Raw genomic sequence first — 25,648 nt, 5'->3', positions numbered from 1 at the left:
CAACTCATGTCACAGCTAACACGAACTCAAACGTTATCTATATTCAAACGTTATCTAACACTTTATAAGCAAAGAAATTAATTACAGTCTGGTTAAACTGAGCAACATAGTCCAGACAAGAGTGAATTCAAACTCCCTGCACTTTAACAATCACACTTTTCTTTCAAGTGTAAAGAAAGCAGAGAGAGAGAAAAACAAGAGAAGTCTTCAGTCAACTATGAGTTTACAGCACTGCATTCAGATGAAGAACTCAGAGTTCAGTTCACACAAATTCCACAAAAAGAAATGTAAGGAAACTGGGTAGCAGCATAAGTACTTCATTGTATCCCCAATATGTATATTTGATTTGAGGGGTTTATATTTGCTTAATAGTTCAAGCTATTAAGCCCAGTTTAAGAAAACAAGTCTACAAAAATAGAAAGCCTTGTTAGAAGCACAACAATCAGACTAGCATAAGCAGGAAATAAAGGTGTAATGCTTGTGAATCCACTGCAATCCCTTTCCAGCAGGAATATTTTCCCACTACCAGCAAAGGAACAGACCACAAATAGAAGGTTTCCAGAATCAGAAACAAAAACAGACTAAGACAATGTAAATGTGTTTGAGGTTTTTTGGTCAAGATTCAACTAATTTCTCTATCTTAATTAAAAAAAAACCAAAACCCTCAAATATGCCAAGAAGAAACAAGACATCTGATGATGGCATTTTCAGCACCAAAACATATTTGTGCAACAAATACAGAGTAAGATCTCATTCATTCACAAATATGAGGCAAATAAGGGGGGAACTTCTGACACCCCAAATTTCCCCCCCCCCCCAACTATTCAGAAATATAAAGTAAACAGAAAAAAGCATTTTAGTCTTGCCTTTTTTTTCCCTAGTGAGACTGAATAAGACTATGATGTTACATGAGTGCTATCAAGGCTTCTGCATCTTTTTTTCCAGATAAATTTTCCTGTAAGTCTGAAACATCTCTTTTGAGTCTTTGACTGGACTGTGGAGAGCCTCGCCATCTCCATCCAGGATCTGTATAGCTGTATCAAGTGGAATACTGCCCTCAGCTGAAAGACAAGATAGAAAAGCAAGTTAAAGCAGAAGTCTAAGAGTCTCAAATGACTACTCATCAAGCATATGGTACTTACGGCCACTGACTGTCAAAAAGGATGCCACAAACTTCCTTCCTAAAGCACCGTGCACCTCAGATTTAAATCAATCTCTAATGCATCTTTAAGTACCAAATCATCATTTGAGTGTCTTCATAAAAGACATTTCTAAAGAACATTAAGAAAGGTGTGAATGAAAACGTGCATTTATGAAAGTAAGAGAAGAAACAAGAGGAAGGAATAAAAGAATGGCAGACACCAACAGCCAAGGACACACGCAACAGCAATAAAAGATGTAAAGACCACAAAATGCGTCAAGATCACAACACAGATAACCTGTCAGCAGAGGACTTGCACTCTGATAAGAAGAGGATGGCAACAAGGTTACAGCATGCACCATTTCACTTCCTGTTAGACCATGAGGAAAACAAGACTACAGCTGGAAAGTGACCTAAAACAAACAAAAAAGAAACAACAAAAAACAAAGCAGGGAGCAACCTCAGCCACAATTTAGAAAGGATGGAACAACCAAGATCCAAAGATGAAAAATGCCATTGTTGTAATTATTGACTTCTAAAGGGTACAAAAGACAATCCAAATACTAACTGGCCAATCAAGAGAAACAAGGAAGATATAGTAATGGCACCACTCTTCCTCTGTACGTCATGCAAATAATCCTGTCCAGACTACTGGGACGCATAGGTCCTGGCATTTCAGAGCATGGATCTATGTGCAGAGAGCCAACTTATTGTGAAAGCTAAATAGGATTAAAAAAATCACTGTTTTTACAGTGTCACACTAGATTTTGTTATGTCACTTCCTACATCTTAATGTGGGAAAAAAGCTACCTTGGTCTCTACCTACAGTTTAAAACTGTACTTGAACTTTGTCACCCGTGCTACCCCCAATTCAACTGCACACACACATAAAGGAAAATTCCCTCTTGAATAACATATTCTCATAGCAATAGAAATCTCCACGAATCTTACAACTACATGTCTTCTCTACAGTAGCCATTTCAGCAGCAGAGCTAGTAAAGAATAAGTTAAAATACTTTATTAAGATTTACTATTGTAAAGAAACACTTAAAACCAAGCAAAGAGGATTTATTTAACTCATATTTCAAAATAGATAATCAGAAGTCATTTCACCTGTAGAGATCTCTTCCAGCTTTTTTTGCTTCACTGGATCACATTTTAACCAATCTTCTCTTTTACTCTTGACACCTAAAAAGAAAATTTAAAACATGTTTTTCAGGTTCCTATATCATAAGTTTTGGTTTCTATTCAGCATCAAGTTTAAACACACATACTAGCACATGCAAAAGGAAGTTTCCTTTGGGAGTGAAAATGACTGCAAGGGCTAGCATACACAAGTTAAGATTTGGTTTTACTTAAAATCAAATACAGTATTTGACACAAGTATGTTTCACAATGCACCATGTAAAATATTGAAATATTTGGGCAAGGGAAGAGGAGGATGAAAGAAAGGCAGCTTAAAGCAAAGATAGCAAAGGTTACGGAGACTGTGTACAGGGTATTTCTGGCCCAAGCCCTCTCTCTTCCTCAGTGCCGCAAAAGATCTCTCCCTCTTCTGTCTACTTAGCCAGATTTATACACAATCAGGTGAATGCCGAGTACAGATCAGTTCACCTTTCCTAACTATGCTTGTTTCTATAGACAAGCCAAGCCATTTTCTACAAGTAGGTCAGAAAGCCTTCTTGCAAAGTTACTTGAAACTGCCATGCTCTAAACAACTCTAACTTTATTCTGCAAAACTTAAGGAAAAAGAATAAAACATTGAATTGAAAGAAAAGTCTCATGTTCTTTTTCAGTTTAACACACAGCTACAGTCGAAAAATTTAGCTAAGCTATTTCAACCTTCAGCTTCTAGAGTCCCATGTTTTCACTGTCTGTACTTTTGTGTAATACAAATTTTAAAAGGACTACATACTTTTTACTTGCAAATTAGTTTACTTACAAATCAATAATCAAGATAGCATCATACCTGCCACAATGGCTTTCTCTCTTTCCAGGGAATTCTTTGCAGCTAATCTTTCCTCATCAGTGGTTGGACTTCTCAACAGTATCTCTGGATACAGCTTAAATTCTAGTAGTTCCAGTTTGCATGATTTCTCAGCTTCTGAGACAGAAGCATCTCTTTTCGCACTGCTGTTTTTGTTTTGAGACACTTTGTGCTTTAGATGCCAGGTGGGTCTGACAGGCGATGTCTCTAATTTTGTCAGATATATGCGTTCCTGTGTTGTACGCCTAAATGCAACTCTGTTCAGGTAGTGTTTTTTTGGTTCCTTTTGAAGATGCATTTTTAATCTGTTATTTCTTCTGTTTAAGTATAGCACATTTTTATCAGGAAACATTTTCTCACAGCACTTGTCTTTGTTTTGACCATCGAGATGTCTCTCTTTGGTAGAAAAGTAGTTTTTAGAGATGGTAGAAGATCGAGCCCTTTTTCTCTGTCGTTTAAGTGCAGAACAATCTGCTAATGAACTCTTCGGTTTCCAGACATTTTCTCCATTCAATTTTTTAGCTTTGTCAGTACTTATCATGCGATTATGTGAAAGCTGCTTGGATTTCTTTGCTTCAGATTGTTTCAGTCTTTCTTCTTCCACCTTCGTTTTTTTAGGGTCTCTGTTCCCAACCATATTTTGCTTCCTCTTCCGTTTGTACAACTGCTCCTGTGAAGGAAGAACTTTCATCGATTTATGTTGAGAATATTTGGGACTTCTTACGTCTACAGAGCCAAAATTTGGGAGCTTTACAGCATCAGCACAACTACTATTCAGCTTTTTATGTTTTACTTCTGCTGATAATTTGGCATTTTCTTTTATGTTAATTCCTACATCTTGCCCAACTATCTGCTTTCGTTTCCTACAGTTTTGTTCTTCATCTGTGTTCTCATCAGAGGATTTGATTTTTTGTCCTCGATTGATTTCAGCATGCTTAATTTCAACAGTTTCTGACTTCGTAAATTTGTGAATGTCTGTACTGGATTTCATGGCTAAATGCGTTTTGGTTTTATCTTTTGAAAGGGACTCCATTTTGAAAACTCTCTTTCTGGATGACTTTGTTGTGTTATCATCATCCGTACGACCAGCTTTTTTCTCCGACAACTCTTCTGAGGCTGTCTGATGTTCTTTTGTGTCAGAATTAAATTCGTTGCCTAACAATGGGGTTCCTCTGTTGATTTGCAGCTCTTCCTTCCAGCTGCTGCTTTTAACTTTATCAACTTCCTGGTTTTCAGAGGAAGTAAGTGGTCCAATTTTTTCCTGTTGTGTTGTAAGTGGTTTGTATTCATTATCCACCTTTAGCCTCGCATTTTTGTTCATTACAGAGGTGGATTTGCAAGTATCTTTTTCATTTTTGCTAACACTGTTTGGGATTTTTTCAGAAAATGGCAGGTTTCCCTCTGCAGAGATGTCCTTCATTATAGCATCAGATTGGCTGTCATTTTCTTGTCCCTCTACAGAGCTAGCATTTTCAGCTTTCGAAAGTTGATCATCTTTCTCTGAACCACACATTTCAAATTTACAAGGGCTCGGTGGTATTTTAGGTGCTTCAGATAGCCAACCCATTAAAGAACAGTCGTTTTTTTTTTTCCTGGGCTTGGAAATTTTTTCTGTTTTGTTTTCCTTCTCACATAGACTCTGACCAGGCTGAATACTGCCTTCAAGGTTCTTCTCAGCTGAAGCTTTTTCTGACTGTTGACTCATCACTCCCTTGCCATCACTAGAGGAATTCAGGTTGTGTTCAGGAAACAGTTCTTGTTTCTGATTAGAGCTCAACACTACAATTTTTATCTGATCTACTGGGTCCTTCAAATGAGAATTCTTGTCACAAATTTGATTCTCTTTTTGAGGTTGGTTCTTTATCCGCTCAGCCACAGAATCATTTTTTACTGGTTCTTTTGTCAGCACATCACCACCTTCAATGCCATATGGAAACTCTTTCACTAGTTCAGACAGCTGATTGTTTAGATATTTAATAGGCTCTGCTCCAAAAAGGTTCATCTCTTCTACTGTACTATTTCCACTGGACATGTAATTTTCTTTATTGTTGTCTCTTGGAACAGTGATCGCATTTGTTTCAGCAGCTACACTGATTGAGAAATCCAGTGAATTTTTAGCTAACTCCTGGTTTATACTAGCAAGAATTTCCAAGTCATTTTCAGGATGCTTGAAAGATGCACTGAATGACATTTTTTTTCCTGAGGTAGAAATTGTTTTAGGAGGATTGCCACTGCTTTCTTTCTCCAAATGACTAGCTGTAACACCATCTAAAGTCTTAACTGCTTTACTTATGCAGCTTGATGAGTCTTCCAACATCTTTTGTGGCAAGGTCTCTCCTTGGACAGCGTTACTGCTTAGCTCATTTCTATACAAGTCCAGCTGTTGCTCCTTTTGTCTTGGGTCAGATTCATTTCCTTCTGACGAGGTACCATTTAATGCTTGTGTCTCAGGGACTGACCTGAAGATACTTGCTATTTGTGGATTATAAAATGTATTACCTTCAACAAGAGAACATACACTAGAAATACAAAACATCCGTTCTTCCAACACAGCTGTGGATTTATTGCCTGTCTTTAACACAGCTTGCTTGTCTTTATGGTCTCCTACATCTTCTTGAAAGATTTTACTAGAAAAATTTAAGCCATTTTTCTCCTCTTCTTGCAAGCTACATGTGCTTCCTGAGTTAGCCACTGGACAGGTTTTACCTGCAGATGTTGGACATTTGTCTGCCTGCTCACTCTGTGTTCTCTGCTCAGAGAGTACTAAAGGTGAGACAACTGCAACTTGGGGTTCAAAACCTTTTATCAAATTGCTACTTAGAGTATCAGGTTTTTGTCCTACAGAAGCTGTTGTTACAGGCAAAGTTGCTTCATCTGTACTAACCAGAACATTATTTTGTTCTCTATTTTTTGTGTTTTGGCTGTAAGGTGAAATCTGATTTGCTGTGGGGCTTTCATTTGACTGGCTATTTTGCACCCTTACAGACTCCGACGGATGCTTTCTCAACAAGCCCAGGCATGTAGTCAGCTCTTCCACAGAGTAACTATAATTGCTCTGTTTAAAAGATGCATTTCCAGTAAGTGGTGTTTTTTTCTGATCTACATCACTCTGCAATTTAGCTTCACCAGATTTGGTTGTTTCTGATATAGGAATCATTCCTGTATCACTCATGCGAACCATAAATGCCTGCTCACCTTTCAAACTTTCTACCTTCGCATTAGTGTCTTTTAGTAAGCTTTCACCTGAGACAGATGTATCTAGCAGTGTGTTTTCACTACACAGGAGACTAGTCAGTATTTTATCAGCAGTAGCACCAGCTATCTCCTCTTTCAATACATTTGTGCTGCTCAGTACAAACTGAAGAAATGATGAGTTCTTGGAGTTAGCTGGCACTTTCTTTGGTGCAGTTTTGATAGAATTATCCACCTGACTGGAACACGAAGCATTGTTCAAAGATGCCACAGCTTTTTGAGAAGAGGCCAAGGCGTACGGGTCCCTTAGTTTTGAGACAGGAGTGCTGTCAGGATTATTTAATTGAGCTGAGAGTTTGCTCTGAGAAGGAATAGAAGTGGAGCTTGATGAAAGGCTTCCCTGCTCTACCTGAGGGTTACTTTGAGCCACCTGTAATGCCCTGTTGTCAGCATTGGCTGCATTTTTGTCGTTTCTTTCTTCAAGTGAAGAGTTAAGCATTGGACACTCTGTCCTTGTTGTTTCAGATGGGGAAGGTGGTACATTTGGGTTGGGCACCCATGGAAGAAAATTATGAAGAGTATCATGATAACTTGGAGGAGGAAATGGGGGAATACTTTTGTCACGTTCTGAAGCTGCTAAGAGTTTTCTTTTATACTGATGTATCCTTTCAAGCAGGACACATTTTTTTTTAATAGTAAGAAGTTTTTGAGCTTCCCGAGCTAGTCTGTCCTTTGCAGTTGTTCTTCCATGTGCTGCAGATGAAAAAATTTGAGAATTAACAGGCCCATTCATTAAACTATTAGTCTGGCTTTCTTGAACTGAAGCAGGATCACTCAGTGGCTTTGAAGCAGACACTGAATACAAAGTTTCCATTTCTTGCATAGCACTACACAGTTCTTTGGAAATGTCATGGGATGGTACAGACATTTCATTAAAAGGCTGACTTGCTGTCATGTTTCCACCTGAATTACAGACATTCCTAACTGACTGACTGACATCTCCAGATTGCTGTTTCTGACAGTGTTGCTGACCACTGTTAAAACCAGAAACATTTTTTGGATCTGATGGGCGCTGCAGTTGGCTACGGCTGTATCCATTAGGCACATTTTGAACTGCCTGTGGTACACCTATTGAAGATTGTGCTGCAGCACTTGAATCACAATTGGCAGGCAACAAAGATGGTGCAGAACATCCACTAGGAACTTCTGATCCTATCTGACTTGGTCGATAGTGTAGCAGCTGCACATTTGGTTCAGTATTTTGATTCAGAGAGTGTAAAACTTTAAACTGAGTGTTGGGATGATATATTTGGTTTTGGACATGTTGCCCAGAGGTACCAAGAGACACAGAATTATTCTGGGAATTAATGTTACTTTGATATAACGTTGTAGTTCTCACAGAATTATGTTGTGGTATTTGTGGCTGCACAGCATAGCTGTTTGTGGCGACATACTGAAATTCCCAATGTACATTCCTCACATTATTTCCAGCGTTGCTTTCAGAAGACATGGGAGGTAAATTTCTGTGGGAATACAAGTAGGCATCAGACTTTGGTAAAGAAGTCTGAGTCACCTCCGCCCACAGACGTGGTGTTGGATTGGGAGGTTTCTGAGTTACTGGTATGCAGAACGGTGGACATCGATCAACTGAGATAGATGCTCCTGGTAAGGCCTGATCTGAAGTTTTGAATCCTTCGGCATTTACAAGAAGGAAGGCAGCATTGCTAGTTGGCTGATACGCTACTTGGTTATTTCCGGCATAAGTGCATGCGTTGTTAGAGGAACAGACATTTGTCTGAGGAAAAGCATGTGTATTAGAAAGCAACTGATTGTAACATGTCTCTTCACTTTGCAGGTGGTTCTTTGCATCAGCATTCTGGAGTGGCCTTATATTCCAGTCCATCTTTTCTTGATTTCTTCCAGCCAAAAACCGAAATGCTAATAAAAAAAATATAGAAAGACTAATAAATAATCAAGCCTTAATCTTTTGATCAAAACTTATTTCACTTACCAAGTGATTTAGAATGCATTATGAACAGAAGTGTTGAACTTATATTGCTAGAAGAGCAACTCCATTGGCACATACTTAAGGGCTGAGCATAAGAACCACCTACAGAATATAATACAGGTCAGTTTTCAGACAAGAAAACTGACTTCAATTATACCTTCAAATAGAATCACAGAATGGTTTGGGTTGGAAAGGACCTTAAGATCATCTAGTTCTGACCCCCTACCATGGGCAGGGACACCTCACACTAGACCATGTCACCCAAGGCTCTGTCCAACCTGGCCTTGAACACTGTCAGGGATGGAGCATCCACCACTTCTTTGGGCAACTTGTTCCATTGCCTCACCACCCTCACAGGAAAGAGCTTCTTCCTTATATCTAACCTGAACTTTCCCTGTTTGAGTTTGAACTCATTACCTTGTCCTATCACTACAGTCCCTGACAAAGAGTCCCTTTCTGGTATCCAATTCAACAAAAGGAGAAAATTAATTTGGGTACAGTAAAGATCTCTGATAATGTGGCCCACTTGTTTTTATTTTACATGCCATTTGTTCTTCTCTGACACTGTGGGCAGTTATTAATTTTTGAGAAACACAACTCTGACTTTAGTTAACAGCATAGGTAGCTTCAAGCAAACCACCCCTGATTCTGTTTGGTAACATTAACTTACTCAGCCATCAGAAGGTATGAAGCACAAAGACGACATCCACACCTCTGCTACTGCAGTAAGTGTACCTCCAGAAGGTGACAAAGTCACAAACTTCTAACTCTTCATGTGTTATATTCCAGAATTTATACTGATTACCAACAAGCCCAACAGCTTGTTGAGCACGTTACTTCTGAATGACCTCTGGAAAGTTGCTAGAGACAATGTTTTAAAATCCAAGCACTGTTTCAGTCTTCAAAAATGGTAAAACACAAAAAAGCCATGACAAAACTATGAGCAAGAATGCTATTTGCACCTTGTAAGTTCCTCTCGGTATGGTCAAACCCACCAAGGACAGAACAAAAAACTCACTTTGTGCAGGGTGTTAGCCCAAAGCTCCTATCTTTCAGGGCTCTTTTAGCTTTTAAGACTCTCCTATTTCAAACTTAGGAATTAGAAGCATCACTCAGATCCAGCCTATAAGACCTACAAAGTTATAATTTTCAAGGTGTTATCAAAATTCAACGATAGTTCCATCTTCCCTCACTCTTTACTATCTCTGCTCTCGAAGGACACCAGTAACAAAAGAAAACAGGAAAGCAAAGTTGCATTATGAAATTCAAAAAAACCATCAAAAACAGTATTAAGGCAATACTTAAAATAGTGATGCAGGCAGGAACCTTAGATGAGAAAACAGGTTTTTGCATCCAAGCTAAAGATTTCAGACTGATAATGTTACACTGGGTATTTCCTGAAAAATAATCAGGGGATAAAACAATCATGTCCCTGAATTAGGCAACTGCTGAAGAAATTTAAAATGTTTATGTGTTCCAGAAACAAGACTGAGATATGTCAACAAGACTAAGATGCCAACTAGTAATAATTGTAAAGTCCTTGCTAAATACAGAGAAACTTTGACTACATATAACACACAACTTAGCCAAGAACAAAACCTAATTCTTCTCACTGTCAAAGACCGTAACAAATACAACCTTAGTTCATCATCATTACTAGCTGGATTGAGAAAACTAAGTTTGTATCTGTGATCACAACCTTAAAATTTTTCATAGCTTTAATACGACAAAACATGCTACTTTTAAAAGTGGTATTTGACAGAAAGTGCTTGTATTAGGAAGAACATCTGAGAAGTTCAGTATCAGTACAAGACTCCAAAAGACAAAGAAAGGACTATTCCTCACACATACTGTTTTGCAAACAGGCAGGGTACTCAACAAAACGATCACACACTAGTCATATAACATGAACAGTTTATTAAACAAGCACAGTAAAGTGAATCAGATATATATACACACACATACACGTATAGCACAGAGGAAAATTAGCAATGCATCAAATCATTACGACATAGAAAGAACAACAATTGAGAAGAAATACATCACCAATTACCACCTCATCCTCATTATCCAGGCCCACACATCAGCTGGGAAGCCCCATTGCAGACAATGCTGGGAGTCTCAGGTAAGTGGGAAAATTCCTACATGGTGCGTCGACCCATAGGTGAGGCTTCAGATTTGGCTACAAGAGGATCCTGCTTTTATATTCTTGGAAACAAAGCCAGCTTTATGCCAGATCTGTAACTGTTTATTTGTGTGGCCATGCAGTTTCTCATGACCTCACTGTTGGCCGCGCCAAGAGCATTGGCCAAATGTGGAGCTCATGGAACAGCTGCACACTTACATTTTCCTGCCTCTTTCTGAAAAACAGTCATAATAAATATATACTTTACTGAATACACTTTATCAAAAACATATTTTTTTATGTTTCTCACAGTCATGAGCAAGGATTAACCTTCTGTTAGTTTCCTATCCATTACACATGCCTGCTTCACTCCTTCACCTGCTTTTCACCCAGACCACAAGTCTCAGAAATCATCAGCAGCTACTAAACAGGCAACTGCCCATTTCTGATTGACAGCACATAGAAACAGAATGGAGAGACATCCCCAATGAACACAGAAGTAGCAGCACAGCTCTTCAACAGATCTATCATATGACCAAAACACCTACACCTAGACTTTTCTATCAGATAGTATTACAAAAGAGACAGCAAGTAGGACCAACCTGTTCATCTGTCCCTATGATTTGGTATCAAATTCTCATCCTCCTCATTAGGTACAAAATCGGGGTCTTCTTAATACCTCACCAACTATTATTGCACAGAGTGCTGTGGGTGGGTCGGACTGTGGTCAAACTATCCATTCCTTGTGGTCACATTGTACAGAGCAGCTGTACTTGGTAGCAGTTGCTGGTAATCATTTCTTGCAAGATTTTGCAAGGAGTAATGGCATAGATGACAGTTGTGTGTTTTCAGTTATCAAGCAGAACGGGACTGCTTGATAGCTTCTGCCCCACTTCACATTCCTCCCCAGTGCCAGAGTAAGATAAACCACCGCATATCCATGTTGTTACCCTGGTCTCCCTCACCCACATTGAACTTTTGCATTTTCTTCATTGTTTTTATGCTTCCAACACACCCCAACTGAACATAGGAGTAACAGCACAGCTCCTCAACAAATCTATCATGTGACTAAAATGCCTACACCTAGATTTCTCTATCAGATAGTTTCAGGCATGTCTCTGGCTTTTATCTTATGTAATGTCCTGGAATCACTCTGTGATTTCTGATAGGGAAGACTTCAATTTTTTTATTGGCAATGTTTATTATTGATTACTTCTTCTGAGAGGCACTTCTCTAGGAAAATAAATTAAGCCTAAAACACAGAATAAATTGTTACAGGCTTTTGGTCAATTGGAGTGGGTAAGACATTCCTACAAAGATTTAATACTTCATTCACTGAACACTGTAACTTAACATTAAAGTCTGTACACCTGGAGCCACAAAACACCTAAACAGGGAAAACAGAGGGAGATTATGAGACAATTGGTAATTCATTAAGCTTAGTTCCACTCAGGTATCATCCAACGTAGTCGGAAACACAAATCTTACTAAAGAGGTGTCCCTGCTTTGGGGAGGAGAGAGAACAAGCCTCACTTGTCTGCACAGGGCGCTTGTATTCTCATCCTCTGCCATGGAGGAGTTTAAACGCCAAATTTAAGTTTTGAGAGAAGTAGAGGTGAGACTGTGGACAAATTACTGGTCATAGATGGTGCGGGAGGGAAGCCGCTTTCTCACTTTGGTGTATTTTGATATGTAAATGAGGGATAACAGTAGTCTCTGTCAGGTGCCAGTTAGGCGTCAGCCAGGCACCCCATGGGCTGTGGGTTTTGCGCAGGGTTGGAACAGAACCATGAAATGTTAGTATCTCTTCCTCTTCCACCCTGCTGAGGCACACCAGATGGCCTCCATCTGATAGCACCCTTACCAGCAGCCAGTCATCCCTATCAGGGTCGTGATCTCATTCATCCCTTCTCCACTTATCTCATGGCCTCAGGCCTCATTCTTACGTTATCCACCCTGTGACTACTACCTTCAATTCTAGAATTCCATTATAGTAGCAATAAGGGAATTTAAAATTTGTTCTCTCTCCTCCTTTAGCATACCTTTCATTTGGTAACATTCTGTACCTAGGGTAGATGCAACCAGTACAGATTCGGGGCTGCAACCTTGAAGTATACTGACATGTAAGGTTATAGCTTTTGGTCACAAGGATTTAAATATATGATATAGCAATACCAACCATGAGAATCAAATATTAATGCATATTGTATCAAGTCTTGAAGCCATCCTGTCACAGCAAAACTAAGCATATTGAAGATTCATCCCAACCAACTACTGGACATTGATTCCCAAAGTTCATGGGTTTCCTCTGCAACTTTGTTCACAACGTCTATTTGTTTTTCTAGGTCATGTGTCACATTTGGGACACGGATACAGCAGTCCTCTTGGGAGATATCGATATATCCACTTACTCCGTGTTGGTGTATGAACTTTGCAGGGGTCATTTTGGAAGTGGCTTATAGCTGATAATTAAGTAAAGCTAAAGAATCACAAATAGCACTAGCAGGAGTTTCTACTTGATAGGTGAGTTTATTTAACCAGATTTGAGTGCACACGAAATTCAAACAATTCTGCAACACCCCACGCCAATCCAGTGGCTGCACCAGGATCTTTCCACCCTTCTGGGTCAGGATATAACTTACATTTGGTTCACTACACCAATGTGGTGTAATAGGAGTTTTCTATCATGGGCATAAGGTAGGCGTTCCTAAGGCACATTCAAGATTCGTTGTCTTTGCAGGTATAGAAATGAGATGGAAGTGCAGGAGTCCAGCTTAAAGCCGTGTTCAAAGTTGTCCCATCAAATGTAAACGAGGGACAATAAGAGTCTCAGTCAGGCACCCCATGGGCGGTGGGTCTTGCACTAGGGTGGAACAGAACCATAAATCATTAGCATCTCTCCCTCTTCCACCCTGCTGTGGCAGGCCATCTAGCCTCTGTCCAGTATTACCCTCATCAGCAACCAATCACTCCATTAGAATCTTGACCACATTAATCCCTTCATTATATACCTCATGGCCTCAGACTTCATTCCTACAGCAATATGTAAAACACATGCAATCAAACTGATTGTTTGCACAACAGTATATAATTAGAATTAATAGTAACACTTAAGCTAAGCAACTCATCAAATAAGCATACCTTACCATTGATCTACAGTATGTTGAATATTTATGACATAGAGGCAAGAAGTAAGCATACTACCAGCTCTATGATTCAATAAGGTTGATAGAATGTAGTGACATGGTGGAGTGTGACAGATGTGCTCAACTCCTTGACCAAAATAGTGATAGCTTGATTCAGCCTGCCAAGGAAGTAAATGCCAAGGCCACAACCAGGTCAAGAACTTCTCTAGTTCCAACCTGCTCTTTGAAAACCCACACAGGAACACAGTGACACGGTGAGCTTTGATGTGTATAAGCTAGGAAACCAGAACACCCAACCATGCAATTAACACATGAATAGCAGGTTGTTCTTCCAAGACTAATTTGTCAAGGAACAAATGAAGTTGTGGGTACAAGTAGTCTCATGTTTACCATTCCCATTGCATATAATTTGACTACAAGCCAACCATTTTATTCCATAAATGTGACAGCCTGAGCAAGTATTTTCCGAGCTCTCCCTACTAAGCAGCTGGCTGCACAGTGATGACCCCTTGAGTTGGGATGCCTCTCAAGGTTACTCCTTGAGGTTGAGAGACCCCTTACTACCAGCAGATCTTTGGTAAGTGACTGCTGTAATGCATAACCTTGTATCATAGGGCATTAAGATCTTGCACTGGTATTTTTTAATTATTACTATTATATCCTCTGTACAGCAATAAATTTAACCTTGCCATGGGACTTATCTTAAGCCTCACTTTTACAATATCATACTTGAATAAAACCTCTTTTGCTGCTACGTTTGGCAATGGTTCTTTAGAGAGTTTGAACTTCCCCTGCAACAAGTGTAACTGAGGCACAACAGTTATGAGAGATTCTTACTCACTACTAAAAGCTTCCTTTAATTGGACCAAAACTCTAAACACCAAGCATATGTATTTCAATGCCAGTCACTCTGATCTTGGTTGTTTCCTACCTCTCCAGGACATGGAGTTCAGCAAACATAAGCTTCCAAGAACTGAAAGGACAAAAGTTCAGCCGCAGGCCAGCACAACTTTGCTCCCACATTTCTCTTTCTAAATTTTTAGCAGCCAGTCTCAGTTACCCAAAAGCATTTTAAACTAATTCAGTACATTTGATATACAATATCATAGAAATATTAGAGCAGCTTGGCAGACCTGCATCTGTACAGATGGCCTGAATCAACCAAATGTGCCCAAAGGAAAGAGTACATACACAACGAGAACTCTCATTTTCCTCAGTTTGTATCTGTATTTTAGTTGTCACAGCAGTGCCAGCAAACAAGGGTTTTCTTGCCACAATTCTTAGCAGTTATGTAGGAGATAATTTGTCAGAAATTACCTACATCTCAAATTGACAGTCAATCACACAGTAGTTGCAGCAACTTTAAGAATACAAAGACTGGTAACTTCTCCTTGCCGATTTCCATTCCACCATTTCCAACAGTGCATTTTCACACTTTCACCTATTAGCTTTGCTGTCCTAAAGCCGTCTGCTGCTTCAGATGAGCATTAGAAAAATGGTTATTGGATGGGCCTGTTCTAGTTCTACACCCATGAACTTCATGTTGAATCAGGCTCTTCCTCCTAGCTTTCCTTTGCGTTTTTAGCATTGTCTCCTCCAAACACCTGGACTTTTAATGTGACTTTAGTCAGTATCATCCAACAGTATCTCATTCAGTTTGTTAACAAGTTTTTTTTCTTGTTTGGGGATTTATTGGGTTGTTTGTTTGTTTTTTTTTGTTAAGTGAATGCACTTCATTCTCAAAGTCCAAATCTAGCACAGCAGGAAGAACACACAGAACAAACAGGACAGATTTTTCAGTTCAAGCAACAGCCTTTAAAACAAAGCCCATCAAAATTATTCTCTTCTATCTCATTAGCATAGCCCCAATGCTTCTGAAGGGATGCCATAAGTGACCACCCCCAGCAGCTCTGTGGCTTAGTGGTTCCTCCTATCCCTAGGCTGGAACCCCACCTCGAGACCTGGGTGTCTCCACTGCAGGCCTGTGAACACTCCTGCTGCTGCTATCCTGTTTGCAGGTTCAGCCAGAAGCAAAGCTGAGCATACATCCTGGAGACACACACAGGACATTGAAACAGACAGATACACACAATGTGCTGCCTTCAACACCACCTATACATGACTCACATAAAACAGAAGTACAGACAGATAATTCAGTTTCCTCCTCTTTGGATGGTCAGGATTGAACGTCTCTCTAAAACCCACACACCCCCACTCTCTACAGTCACGGGCACACACACATTAAGATCCATCAAGCACCAGTACAGCTCCTCTGTCCATCCAATACACTTGCATGGATCCCATACCCTCTCGCCCACTTTGAAGGATCTCCTACTTGATGTCTGGTTCAGCTTGATGCTCACCAGCAAACAGATGCATACACTGACACGCTTGTTTCATAAGCACTCCAGGCTCACTGTCCTGGTTTCAGCTGCAACAGGGGTTTTTTTCACCTTCCTAGTAGCTGGTACAGTGCTTAAGCCATGACACTCACAAATGCCCCTAAATACTAGCATGGACCCTCTGCCCATCTGCTACCCCTGCCTGGACCCAGTGCTTCCTACCCACCAGACAGTCCACCTTGAAGTCTGCTAGCAAATTATAATGGCAAACCCCACACACCCAATGTCGGGAAGATATGCCCCATTCACCTTCACCATCAGCCAGCATCAGGCATACAAGCTGTGACCCACATTCTCGCCCTAGCCACCAACACCGAGCCTCTCACTCACTCCACTCATGCTAGTGAGTCCCCCACTCACTCCAGCTGCTGGCGCCACAGGTGCCTACACCCCTGATCCACCTCCTGTTGCTGGCACCAAATCCACTCACATCTGTCCTCCTGTAGCTGGCTCTCTAGACAAAGCCTGTGGAACCTGTGGAGGTGGTGCCTAGAACTATGATCCTTCCAACTACTGACCCAGACACCCTCTCACTCCAGTTGCTGGCACCACACAGAAGGGATAAAGACACTATGCAGAGAGATGGTTAAGAAAAGACTTAAGATGACAGGACTGGCTACAGGGATCAGGCATAGGGATCAGTCACAGACCTCTTGACCAGCCACTGTTTAGATGAGTGGCCTCTTTTATAATCCCTTCTGTCTGTTCCCCCTCTGCATAGTTGCACCATCCTCTTCCTCCCAGTCACACCAGGGACTCATAGGTTTTCACTCTCACCAGTTTAAAAGTCTAGGTTTGCCTATAGTTTCTCAATGACCCATCAATTAGCAAGACTGATAAGGTTTGTTTCTTTTGATTCCTTCACATTTGCCTGTCAGGTTTGTCTAAGTTTTCTTTATTGCTTCCTTCATTTCCCTATAATCCCATTTGACAAGGTTCATGATCAGATAACCCTGCTGAAATAAACACTCTCACATCCCACACATTCTTACCAATTAGCTTAGCTGAGATTTACTTCTTATTATCCCCAGTAATGTTTCTATATCCCCAGTACTGTTTATATTTATGTTTATATATATATTCAGAGAAGTTTGTGTCTCTGAACATTTGGTTTATTCATTCCCATGTAATGCCTCCTTTTGCACTGAAAAGGTCCTTAAAGCAGATGCTCTCACCTTCCACATACCCTTACACTCAATACATTTCCCAATTTTATTTATTGCTGGAAGCAAATAACACTCTGAAGAACTTCCAGGTTCCCTCCAAGTTTTCAGGCATATTCAAAGAACTGTCTTAAATCTCCAGTAATTGTAGCTATCTCCTTCTAAAATTATCGCTCTCTAATAATTCATCACATAATGACTACTAATTGGAGAGAAATTTGCAATCTACATACAGAATACTGACTGAAGTGCAGTCAGTATTAACTTGATTAACTTCTTAATCAAGAAGTTAATCAAGTTTCAGTCATGGACAATAATGGTAATCTTTTACAAGCACATACTAAAAGAGCGCTTTGGCATATTTCTATTTTACGAAGATAGTTTATACTGGCAATAAAGATTACTACTAGCTTCAAGATCACAGGACTGTTTTAAAAGAGAAAGGTATAGCTGTAAAAATGCCTTTCTTCTCTGCTTTTTGTCGTTTCCTGTATACTAGAGGTTACATTATCGACACTTCCACTCATAAAATGATCTTCCTTGCAATTTCTCCAAGTATAAAATCCTACTGTTTTTCTGGTTTACATTTGCAGTTTCGAAACTGTTGAGAACTTACAACTCTGTTTATCAGAAGCACAAATACTAGTCCAAAAGATGCTCGTAGTGTTTAGCAATCAAACATGTGAAAAACCAAAAATCCATTCCGGTCATCAATGGGAAAGTACTGGAGTTCTTCCAAAAAATATTGCTATAGTAGTATGAAGTATAGCTTAGAAACACCTCGAGTGGAAAGACAGGTTGAGAAGTTTACATTTTTCCCAACCCCGTTTTCTTCCCAATTTCTACATCATCAATTGCACAGATGCTGCTACTTCAGGATGATCCAGACCATAGATAATAAAATAGCTTCCACATTTCCTTTTTACATAATAAAAAAATCACTTACTTCAGCAACCCCCTTCAGCGTGCCCCTTCAGACAGATGCGTAGCATCCACTGGAAGAGCAGGAGCTCCCTACTGGTCTTTGCTCCTAGAAGGGACAATAGTCATTAATCTGCAAGTGCTACTGTTACTGAAATAGCAATGACCTGTCCTATGAATATCACTGGACAGTCTCCTGTGTTCCTGATTTATAATAATAAGATCACCTTGCAGGTTTTGAAGTCCAACTTGCTGTGAAGCAACGGCTTCTTTTTATTAGTGCCCAGTATCATGAAGGCAAATACCATCAATCACCTAAGGCTAACAACCATAGCCTGTGTTTTCACCATCTTTCCTTGTCTTTTTTTTTTTCCCTTTCCTCTTCTAAAGAGTCGCCAGCAGGCTCTACAGTTTCCCACAAACCCCCAAAGTCAGACTTCACAAAGCATGAACTGCTCTAGGAATTAAGATAGCAGAATAGCACCTTCTGCTCCCTTTACTTTCTTTGCTGCATTCAGCTTTCCTTCCTGACCCCTTCTAAATTAGGGGGTGAGGAGTATTCATCTCCCTTCTGTGCCCACCTGTTGATTATTAGTCATCAACAAAGAGAAAAAAGGCTCAACATCGAAGAGGTTAATTATTGCATTGATTAGGATCAGGAGAGACCACAGACAGTGTGACAAAGTCACATATCTCCAACCCACCGATATGTTGCTCATGGTCGCAGCAAATGAAACTGAGCAAGCTGAGCACGTACAGGATTTAAGAAACCACTTCCCTTGTTTGCAACCCACAGCCAAAAGTCAACAGACCTGGGTGGTGGCTCAGAAGATCATAGTAAGCAGCTCAGCTGGTCCATTATGGGCAAAGGCCCGCCTGAGCAGCACACCCCCTCACCTGGCCAAGTGCACTATCACACTGTCACAAATGAGTAGTTCAGGGTTGCCCAAAAATCACCAAAAGTATTAGCAAAAGTAGTTTAAATATGTAAGTGTAACTTACACATTTAATGACAAGGTTCACTCTATTAATACATGGATGAAACGTATGCAGGAAAATCAAGTTAGAATTGATTTAGAATGATTCACAGAAAGATTGAAGACATATAAGGGTAAGGGAGACCCATTGAGCCATGAGGTTCAGAGTGGACCCCCTTGCTTTCTAAACTGATAGAGCTCAGGTGCAGATAAATCCAATCTCAGTCCCAGACTTGGTCAATTGTTTATGTCTAAAGAGTTACATGTGTAATCAATTAGGATCACCTAAAGAATTACTGCCCAAGATACCAGCAAAAAGTGATCTTAATGTGATGTTGTAAAAGCACCAATTCACCACAGATGGGCTTTTAACACAGCTTTTGACCTGGCAGCAGCCTGCAGTTTTAAGGTAGATCACAAGAACTAGCAGCTGTCTAAAGTTTATTCACAGTTTAAGGTGGATCACAAGACTTATCAGCAGTCTATCATTGCAGGGGAGTTGGACTAGATGATCTCCAGAGGTCCCTTCCAACCCTAACAATTCTGTGATTCTGTGACTAATTTAACATTTACAAAGCTAGTAAATAGGATTACTAGAGTCACAACAGTGACTTAATTACAGATCTGAGATAACATTCATAGTATACTTGCAATAGGGTAGTGAAGTCAACTTATACACAAAGATATATACATATATTTTTACACACACACACACACACACATATATAAAGGTATATTGTTTTACCAGTTGTCGACAGAAAGGACACAGACACCAGCAAAAGAGTAGGCTTATTTTACTGTCTATGTCAAGGTAATACAAAGTAATGCATTTAGCTAAAACAATAAGCTTATTATAGTCTAGTTTTAAGCAGCAAATAAGCAGGGTCATGCACCTAATCATTACTACATAAGGTTAATCATAGTGATTAAGAAAGATACATCACCAATTGCCCTTATACTTTACCATCATCCAGATCCACAATTGCTGGGGAGCCCCGGTTGCAGCGAGGACACGGACAACCTTTCCCGGCAATTGGGAGGTCCTACGCAGCGCATCCACTTCTAGGTCGCTGCAAGAGGGTCCAGCTTTCATATAGTTGAATAAACATCTTGCAAAACTTCAAGATCGGAAACATCTGGTGTCACCCTCCCTGTTGGATTCCACCCAAAGCCTGGCCAGGGCTTAAGGAGGAGCCCAAGGGAGTATCTCTATCTATTTTAGCTTTGATCACATATTTCTCAACAAGGCCAGACATCCTATTTCAGGGCCTTGCAACATGTCTCTAAATAAAGAAGGATCATTCTGCTGGTTACTATTACATAATAAGCGTTACAACAAAGCTTTTATAGATTGGCATCAAAATATATGTATTCATACTAAATACATTACATAAGCAATTAATACTAAGCATATTAGAGATACATATTGTTGGGTTGTGAAGTTCATCTAGAGGTCAGCTTTGGTTAGAGCCTATTGTTCAAGCCTCAGTACTTCAATACTTCATATACCTATTAAAAATTCCCCTTGAGTTCAGTGAAATATTCCCATCAAATGTCTCGGCATCTCTCAGTGGCGAGGGCTGAGCCTCAAGAAGCAGGGAGTCTTTGGCCAAGGCCCCACCATCAGCTTTTAGGGGCAGTCCTTTGATTATCTCTAACTTGAGAGTTCATGACCTCCAAGAGGCCTCCCACTTGGAGGGAGATGCTGGTCACAGCCCCATCTGGTCCAGGAGAGCACGAAGGGCCTCACTTAGGACCACTGTGTACAGGGTCGCAAGATAACAGGCTTTAATCATCAGTAAGTTTCCATCCTGGCCACAACCCGAGTCAGTAACTACTAGAAACTGTTCAAAACTCCAGTAACAGTGGTACTATTCCACTCGGGCTATGATCAAGGGAAGGAATGTTCTGAGGCTGTCGGGATGATTGATTATTCCCGCTCTTGCTTCCAACCTCGGCCAGGCAACATGAATTCCTGGTATAGTCAGTGCTGCCTCCCACCTTAGCCATGCAAGTGTTCCTGGTACGGTCAAGGAACACTTCACTGCTCAACTCATTACAGAAAGGCCAACAAATTCCTGAGATCAGAGTGGCCCAGAGGATGGGGGATGGGGAAATACACCACCACACACCCCTCAATCAGAGGTGGCTAAGAGAACACAACAAGCCCCTTTTAATCATTTTTCATTACAAAAAGAGGGGGAAAGGAAGCTGGGAAACACTGTTCTGTATAATTTTTGTAAACAAAAATATTCTACTACCAAAACACTTTTGCCTGTTGGCTTTTAAAATGCCAGTGTTTGAAGGACAGCCTCCTGCAGATCATAATATTTTACTGATCTACAATTATTTTTGTTGAAGAGTGGTAGGAAGTGAAAAAGCATTTGTACTTTAAGTAGAAAACAGAACCAAAATGACAAAATAAAAGTTCTTCTAAAAACCTGGCAGAACAATGACCTGGAGAAACAGTTTAAATGGTTTTAGCTACTATTAAGCAGGACACCAAAACAGTCCAACAACAGACTTGATATTGATTCAAAGAAATCACTCCACGGTACGCACTGTAAAGTAAAGCACAGACCTTTACTGGCGCCGGGAGCACGTGGAGGTTCAAACCTCCATACACGTCCAAAGAACGGTAAATCTTAGGGGTTCTTTTATATCTACTTTTCATCTTGATATAATTTTATCTAAAGCATATATTCATACGATTCGGTAAGTTACGTAACTTGTGGTTTTCTTGTCCTGTTGTGCACTTGGGTTAGGGCTACAACAATAGTCTATGGGTTAGTATTAATCAGGATTCTTACAACTGTCTACCTTTTAGCTTAGTATTATTAACTGCTAATACCTGCAAGCTACATGCTTAGTTCTTTGTTCAAATTGTTATCATATTTTGCCATTAGGGATGTCCCTGTTTATAGGCAGCCTTGCATCTGCTTCTGTAAGTTGCTTATGTACCCAAGTTTTAACTTATTGTATATTATGCCCTACCAGGAGGGCAGGTCCTTACTTGCAGACATGTTTGTATTAAGCGTGTGCGGTCATGTTTTTAAGTGCCAAGTCATACTCATGCTGAATAGCAACGTTATGTTAACTAGGGCCTAATGGCTTGGTCTCAATACAAAGCATGTTGTAATGTTTTGGGTTTGGTTTTTTTTTTCCTGCCAAACCATCAGACAATATATTATTTCCTGAAAACAAACAAAAAAATACTGTTTAAGACTCATGAGGAGGGCTTCATCCTTTAACTCTTAAGCACCCTACTGCAGTGAGTTAACGAAGACTGAACCAGCAGTTCCTGATAAACACCCTCAGAGCGACCTCAGCACACTGGCTAAGGCTTTGCTTGCAGACTCAGGGGAACTTTTATACCGGCACAGCTACTGAGAGTAAAGGATTTAATTTTGCAGACAATAATACAAAAGTAATCATTAATACAAGTCTGCTTTCTCTACCAAGAACATCTATCTTAAATGTTTTGGGACACTGGCTGGTTAATTCAAGGAAACAGGGAGATAAGAGCCCAGTGAGGAGCTTTTGATGTTAGTGACAAGTTTTACTCCCATCATTATCAGATGCAAGAGCTAGAAAATATTTACCAGGAGTCAGAAGGAGCTCGGTTTGTTTTGTTCTACTTTTAAGTCGTCCCAGGAGGCTAGTTAAGAGCAGGGAAAGGCCCGACATTACCACAGAGCTCCTAGAAAGAGTTGAGTCAACCTCATAACTTCCAGGAAAACAACCTCCAGCATTCCTATGGACTTCTGAAGGATATCCAGTGCTTCAGGGGAAAATCCACCCACGTCCTACCTGATGCCTTTCTATTTCACCAATACCAAAACCATGTGAAACATATTTCCCAGAGCACATAAAGAGAGCTGATAAAGAAGTGTTGATGGGGTACTTGCCTTTTTTCCTCACATTTCCATCTGCCTTTGCAGAGGGAATAAGCTAGGCAATCCTTTCAACTGTACTACTCAAGACAACGCAAAGCAGAAATAGCAACCTATACCTCTAAAACCATTTTATTTTTCCGTTAGTTATATAAATAGGCTTTATCAGTTCAACCACAACACTCGACTGCAGGTGGCCCTCTTACACAAGGCCGAGCACCAGCTCCTCACCGCTTACCTTGCCATGCCTACCTGAAAGGCTGAAGCAAAAATCACAGCAAGCACTGGACTCCCATCGCAAGAGCTTACAACACAGGAGACTCAAAACAGAGAGCCCACAACCCTCAAAGCATTACTTCTCCCGGGTTTTTAATAACATTTTTCAGTCCTACCTCCTTGAATCGCCACACAATAAAGACAATAAACTTCTGCTCAAAGTCATAAGGGCGGAGAGTGTTTCTGGAGGCAAATGGCTCGGCCGACAACCGCACCCGCGGACCGCATTGTGTCTCCTCAGCTACCCACAGGGCGCTTAACTGCAGTTAATTCGTTCTGCGACACGAGCAGCGAACTCACTCGCAACCTGCCGGCCCCGCTCCGCACCAGCTCCCCGCGCCCATGCCCCTCGCCTGTCAGGACGGCACCGCCATGCTGCGGGCCCCCGGGCCGCCTCCATCGCCACTTCCCCTGCTCCCACAGGGAGGAGCCGGAGAAGGCCTCACCGGCCCAGCCCCAGAGAATGACGGCACCACCCGCCCCGAGCCCCGCCGGAGGGGCGGCGCGGCCCTTACCGCTGGCCCGAGGAGCGGCTCTCCGCAGCGGCGGGGTCCCCGGCCCCGAGGGCGGAGGAAGGCATGGGCCCGCCACGGGTCCTCCACTGCCGCCCGCCCCCTTCCACTACCCGCTGCCCGTCCTCACCAAGCCCGGGGAGTCGCTCCGCGCGTAGAGGCGGAGCCAGCGATCAGTGACTCCGGTGAGAGACGGAAGGAGCCCGCTGCCAGCGGCGGGGCGGGTAACACGGCCCACCTCCAGGCGGAGCCCTCGGCGGGGAGGTGGGGTTGCTGGTTCCCGCCGCACTGTCCAGCCGGGCCGTAAGGGGCCTGAGGCGGGCAGAGCCGTGCCCGCCCAGCCGGGAAGCGGTGCGAAGGTAGCGGTGAGCGGTTCAGACGCTGCGGCTGCCCGGTGCCGCCCGAGAGGGCAGGCGGGAGCAGAAGCGTGGCTGTAGTTTCACCGAGCCGCTGACAGGGAGCTGTGCAGCGCGGTCACGTTGGGCTTTCGGTTCCTCCAATCCCTGCAGAGCGATCCCTCCTCCCGCCTCCTCAGGTCCCCAGAGCACTCCCGCTGCTCCCCGCTTCAGGAACCTCGCGTTCTAAGAGAAATACAGTGATTCTTTCACCTCCCACCGTAAGCTGAAGACCAGCTGGGACTTAAAGGGGAGCCTGCAATTAGAGCAGCAGGGGACTGATAAATGTAAAGGCTCTGTGGTAAAAAATAGATAAATAAAGGTTGTATATTTAACGTGCAAATAAAATACATGTAAGCAATGCAGTACTTATAGATAAATTTCACATTACAAAATTATCAGAAGGCTGTGATCTGTTTAAAAGGTTTAGGTTTTAAACAACTGACAAGCCTATACTGAATCGATCTTACTTTATGTATCCTGAGTAACGGTGAAGGAAACAAAGCTCCTTATTCAACTCTATAGTCGGGAAAAGTAATTTTTACTAAGCTTTATACGTGAGCTGACTCTGCTCACTCACATAAGCACTGGGGGGCTTGTCTCCAAGCGAGATGGTGTGACCTGTAGATTGAGGGACTGGAATGTGATGGAGAAGATGGCAGCTGCTGGATCCTCTCTGTACGTCCCAAGTTCCTCTTTACTGCTGAAACGAAAGCAAGAAATGAGAGTATCTTTACAAATAGATTAGGGAAATTGTGTAATCAGCAAACAGCACAGGAACAGAGACGGATGTGCCTCCACAAAAAGAGTGAGAAAATGGTGTAATCGGCAAGTAGCAAAATGTTGCAAAAAGCTTAAGGCTATGAACTTCGGAACTGCTAGAAGAAGTGCACATGCTTAATAGGGTTAGAATATTAACTTCTCCACCCAGGAGAGGCATAAAGTAGGAAATAATGATCATACAATGCATGAAGTAAAGGGAGTACATACTAAGGGGAACGTGTAGTATGGGTATTGAGAAATCTGTACCTCCCGAGTACCTAAGCCAATGGGGAAAGGGAGAGGGTGGTATGCAGCCAGGTAGATAGGATTAAAAAGAGGCTGCGTCTTCTGACCAATTTGAGACATACCACTGTGGACTCTCCCTTTATTCGAATAAAGCTCATTAAAAGACTCCTCTATCTCTTTTTTGGGCATTAATTGGTGATTGCGGGGTTCATTCTGCACACTGCTGAGAACAAACAGCTTTTTGATAAGCCTTATATATATATAACCTTTTGCATCAACAGTTACTGTGATCTTCCCTCCACGTGAGTCTTGGGAAACATACCTGAGTCAATGCTGTGCTTTTGTTTTCCCTTTCTAGTTACCTCTAGCTACCTTCTGGCTCCAGGCCAGTTGTCACTCAGTGACAGGCAGGTTTCTTAAAGGATCCTTGGTAGACCGACAGCTGACCACAAGTTTGTAGTTATAAACAGAGCTTTATTATTATATAAAGATTTTAGCAGTC

At 41.4% G+C, this 25,648-nt stretch overlaps 1 protein-coding gene across 5 annotated transcripts; it reads right to left on the bottom strand.

Annotated features, from left to right (window-relative positions):
- Positions 1–736: 736 nt before the first annotated feature.
- On the bottom strand, positions 737–25,202 carry RESF1 (retroelement silencing factor 1). Of its 5 annotated transcripts, none has more exons than XM_030481141.1 (4): positions 3,979–8,258; positions 3,111–3,798; positions 2,255–2,329; positions 737–1,061 (listed from the first exon to the last, which is right to left on the bottom strand). In XM_030481141.1, exons 1-4 carry the CDS (start codon positions 8,221–8,223, stop codon positions 919–921), a joined length of 5,151 nt encoding a protein of 1,716 aa, XP_030337001.1. In that variant the 5' UTR covers positions 8,224–8,258; the 3' UTR covers positions 737–918. The 5 variants fall into 5 exon arrangements, with proteins under 5 accessions (XP_030337001.1, XP_030337000.1, XP_030336999.1 ...); XM_030481139.1 differs by adding an exon at positions 23,874–25,202 and having other exon boundaries at positions 815–1,061; positions 3,111–8,258; XM_030481137.1 differs by adding an exon at positions 23,747–23,892 and having other exon boundaries at positions 815–1,061; positions 3,111–8,258.
- Between the last annotated feature and the right edge of the window lie 446 nt (positions 25,203–25,648).

This window comes from Strigops habroptila, chromosome 3 (genome assembly GCF_004027225.2).
Source record: "Strigops habroptila isolate Jane chromosome 3, bStrHab1.2.pri, whole genome shotgun sequence".
Classification (NCBI taxonomy): Eukaryota; Metazoa; Chordata; class Aves; order Psittaciformes; family Psittacidae; genus Strigops; species Strigops habroptila.
This window is presented reverse-complemented; position numbering and strand designations above follow the sequence as displayed.

Bases quoted from the DNA above. Each gene is read 5' to 3' on its own strand.
- RESF1 (XM_030481139.1), bottom strand. From the start codon at position 8,223: ATGGACTGGAATATAAGGCCACTCCAGAATGCTGATGCAAAGAACCAC. The intron at 2,330-3,110 runs GTATGATGCTAT...TTTTCTTTTTAG, and splicing joins AGAGAAAGCCATTGTGGCAG to GTGTCAAGAGTAAAAGAGAA. The intron at 1,062-2,254 runs GTGAAATGACTT...CTTGTCTTTCAG, and splicing joins GCTGGAAGAGATCTCTACAG to CTGAGGGCAGTATTCCACTT.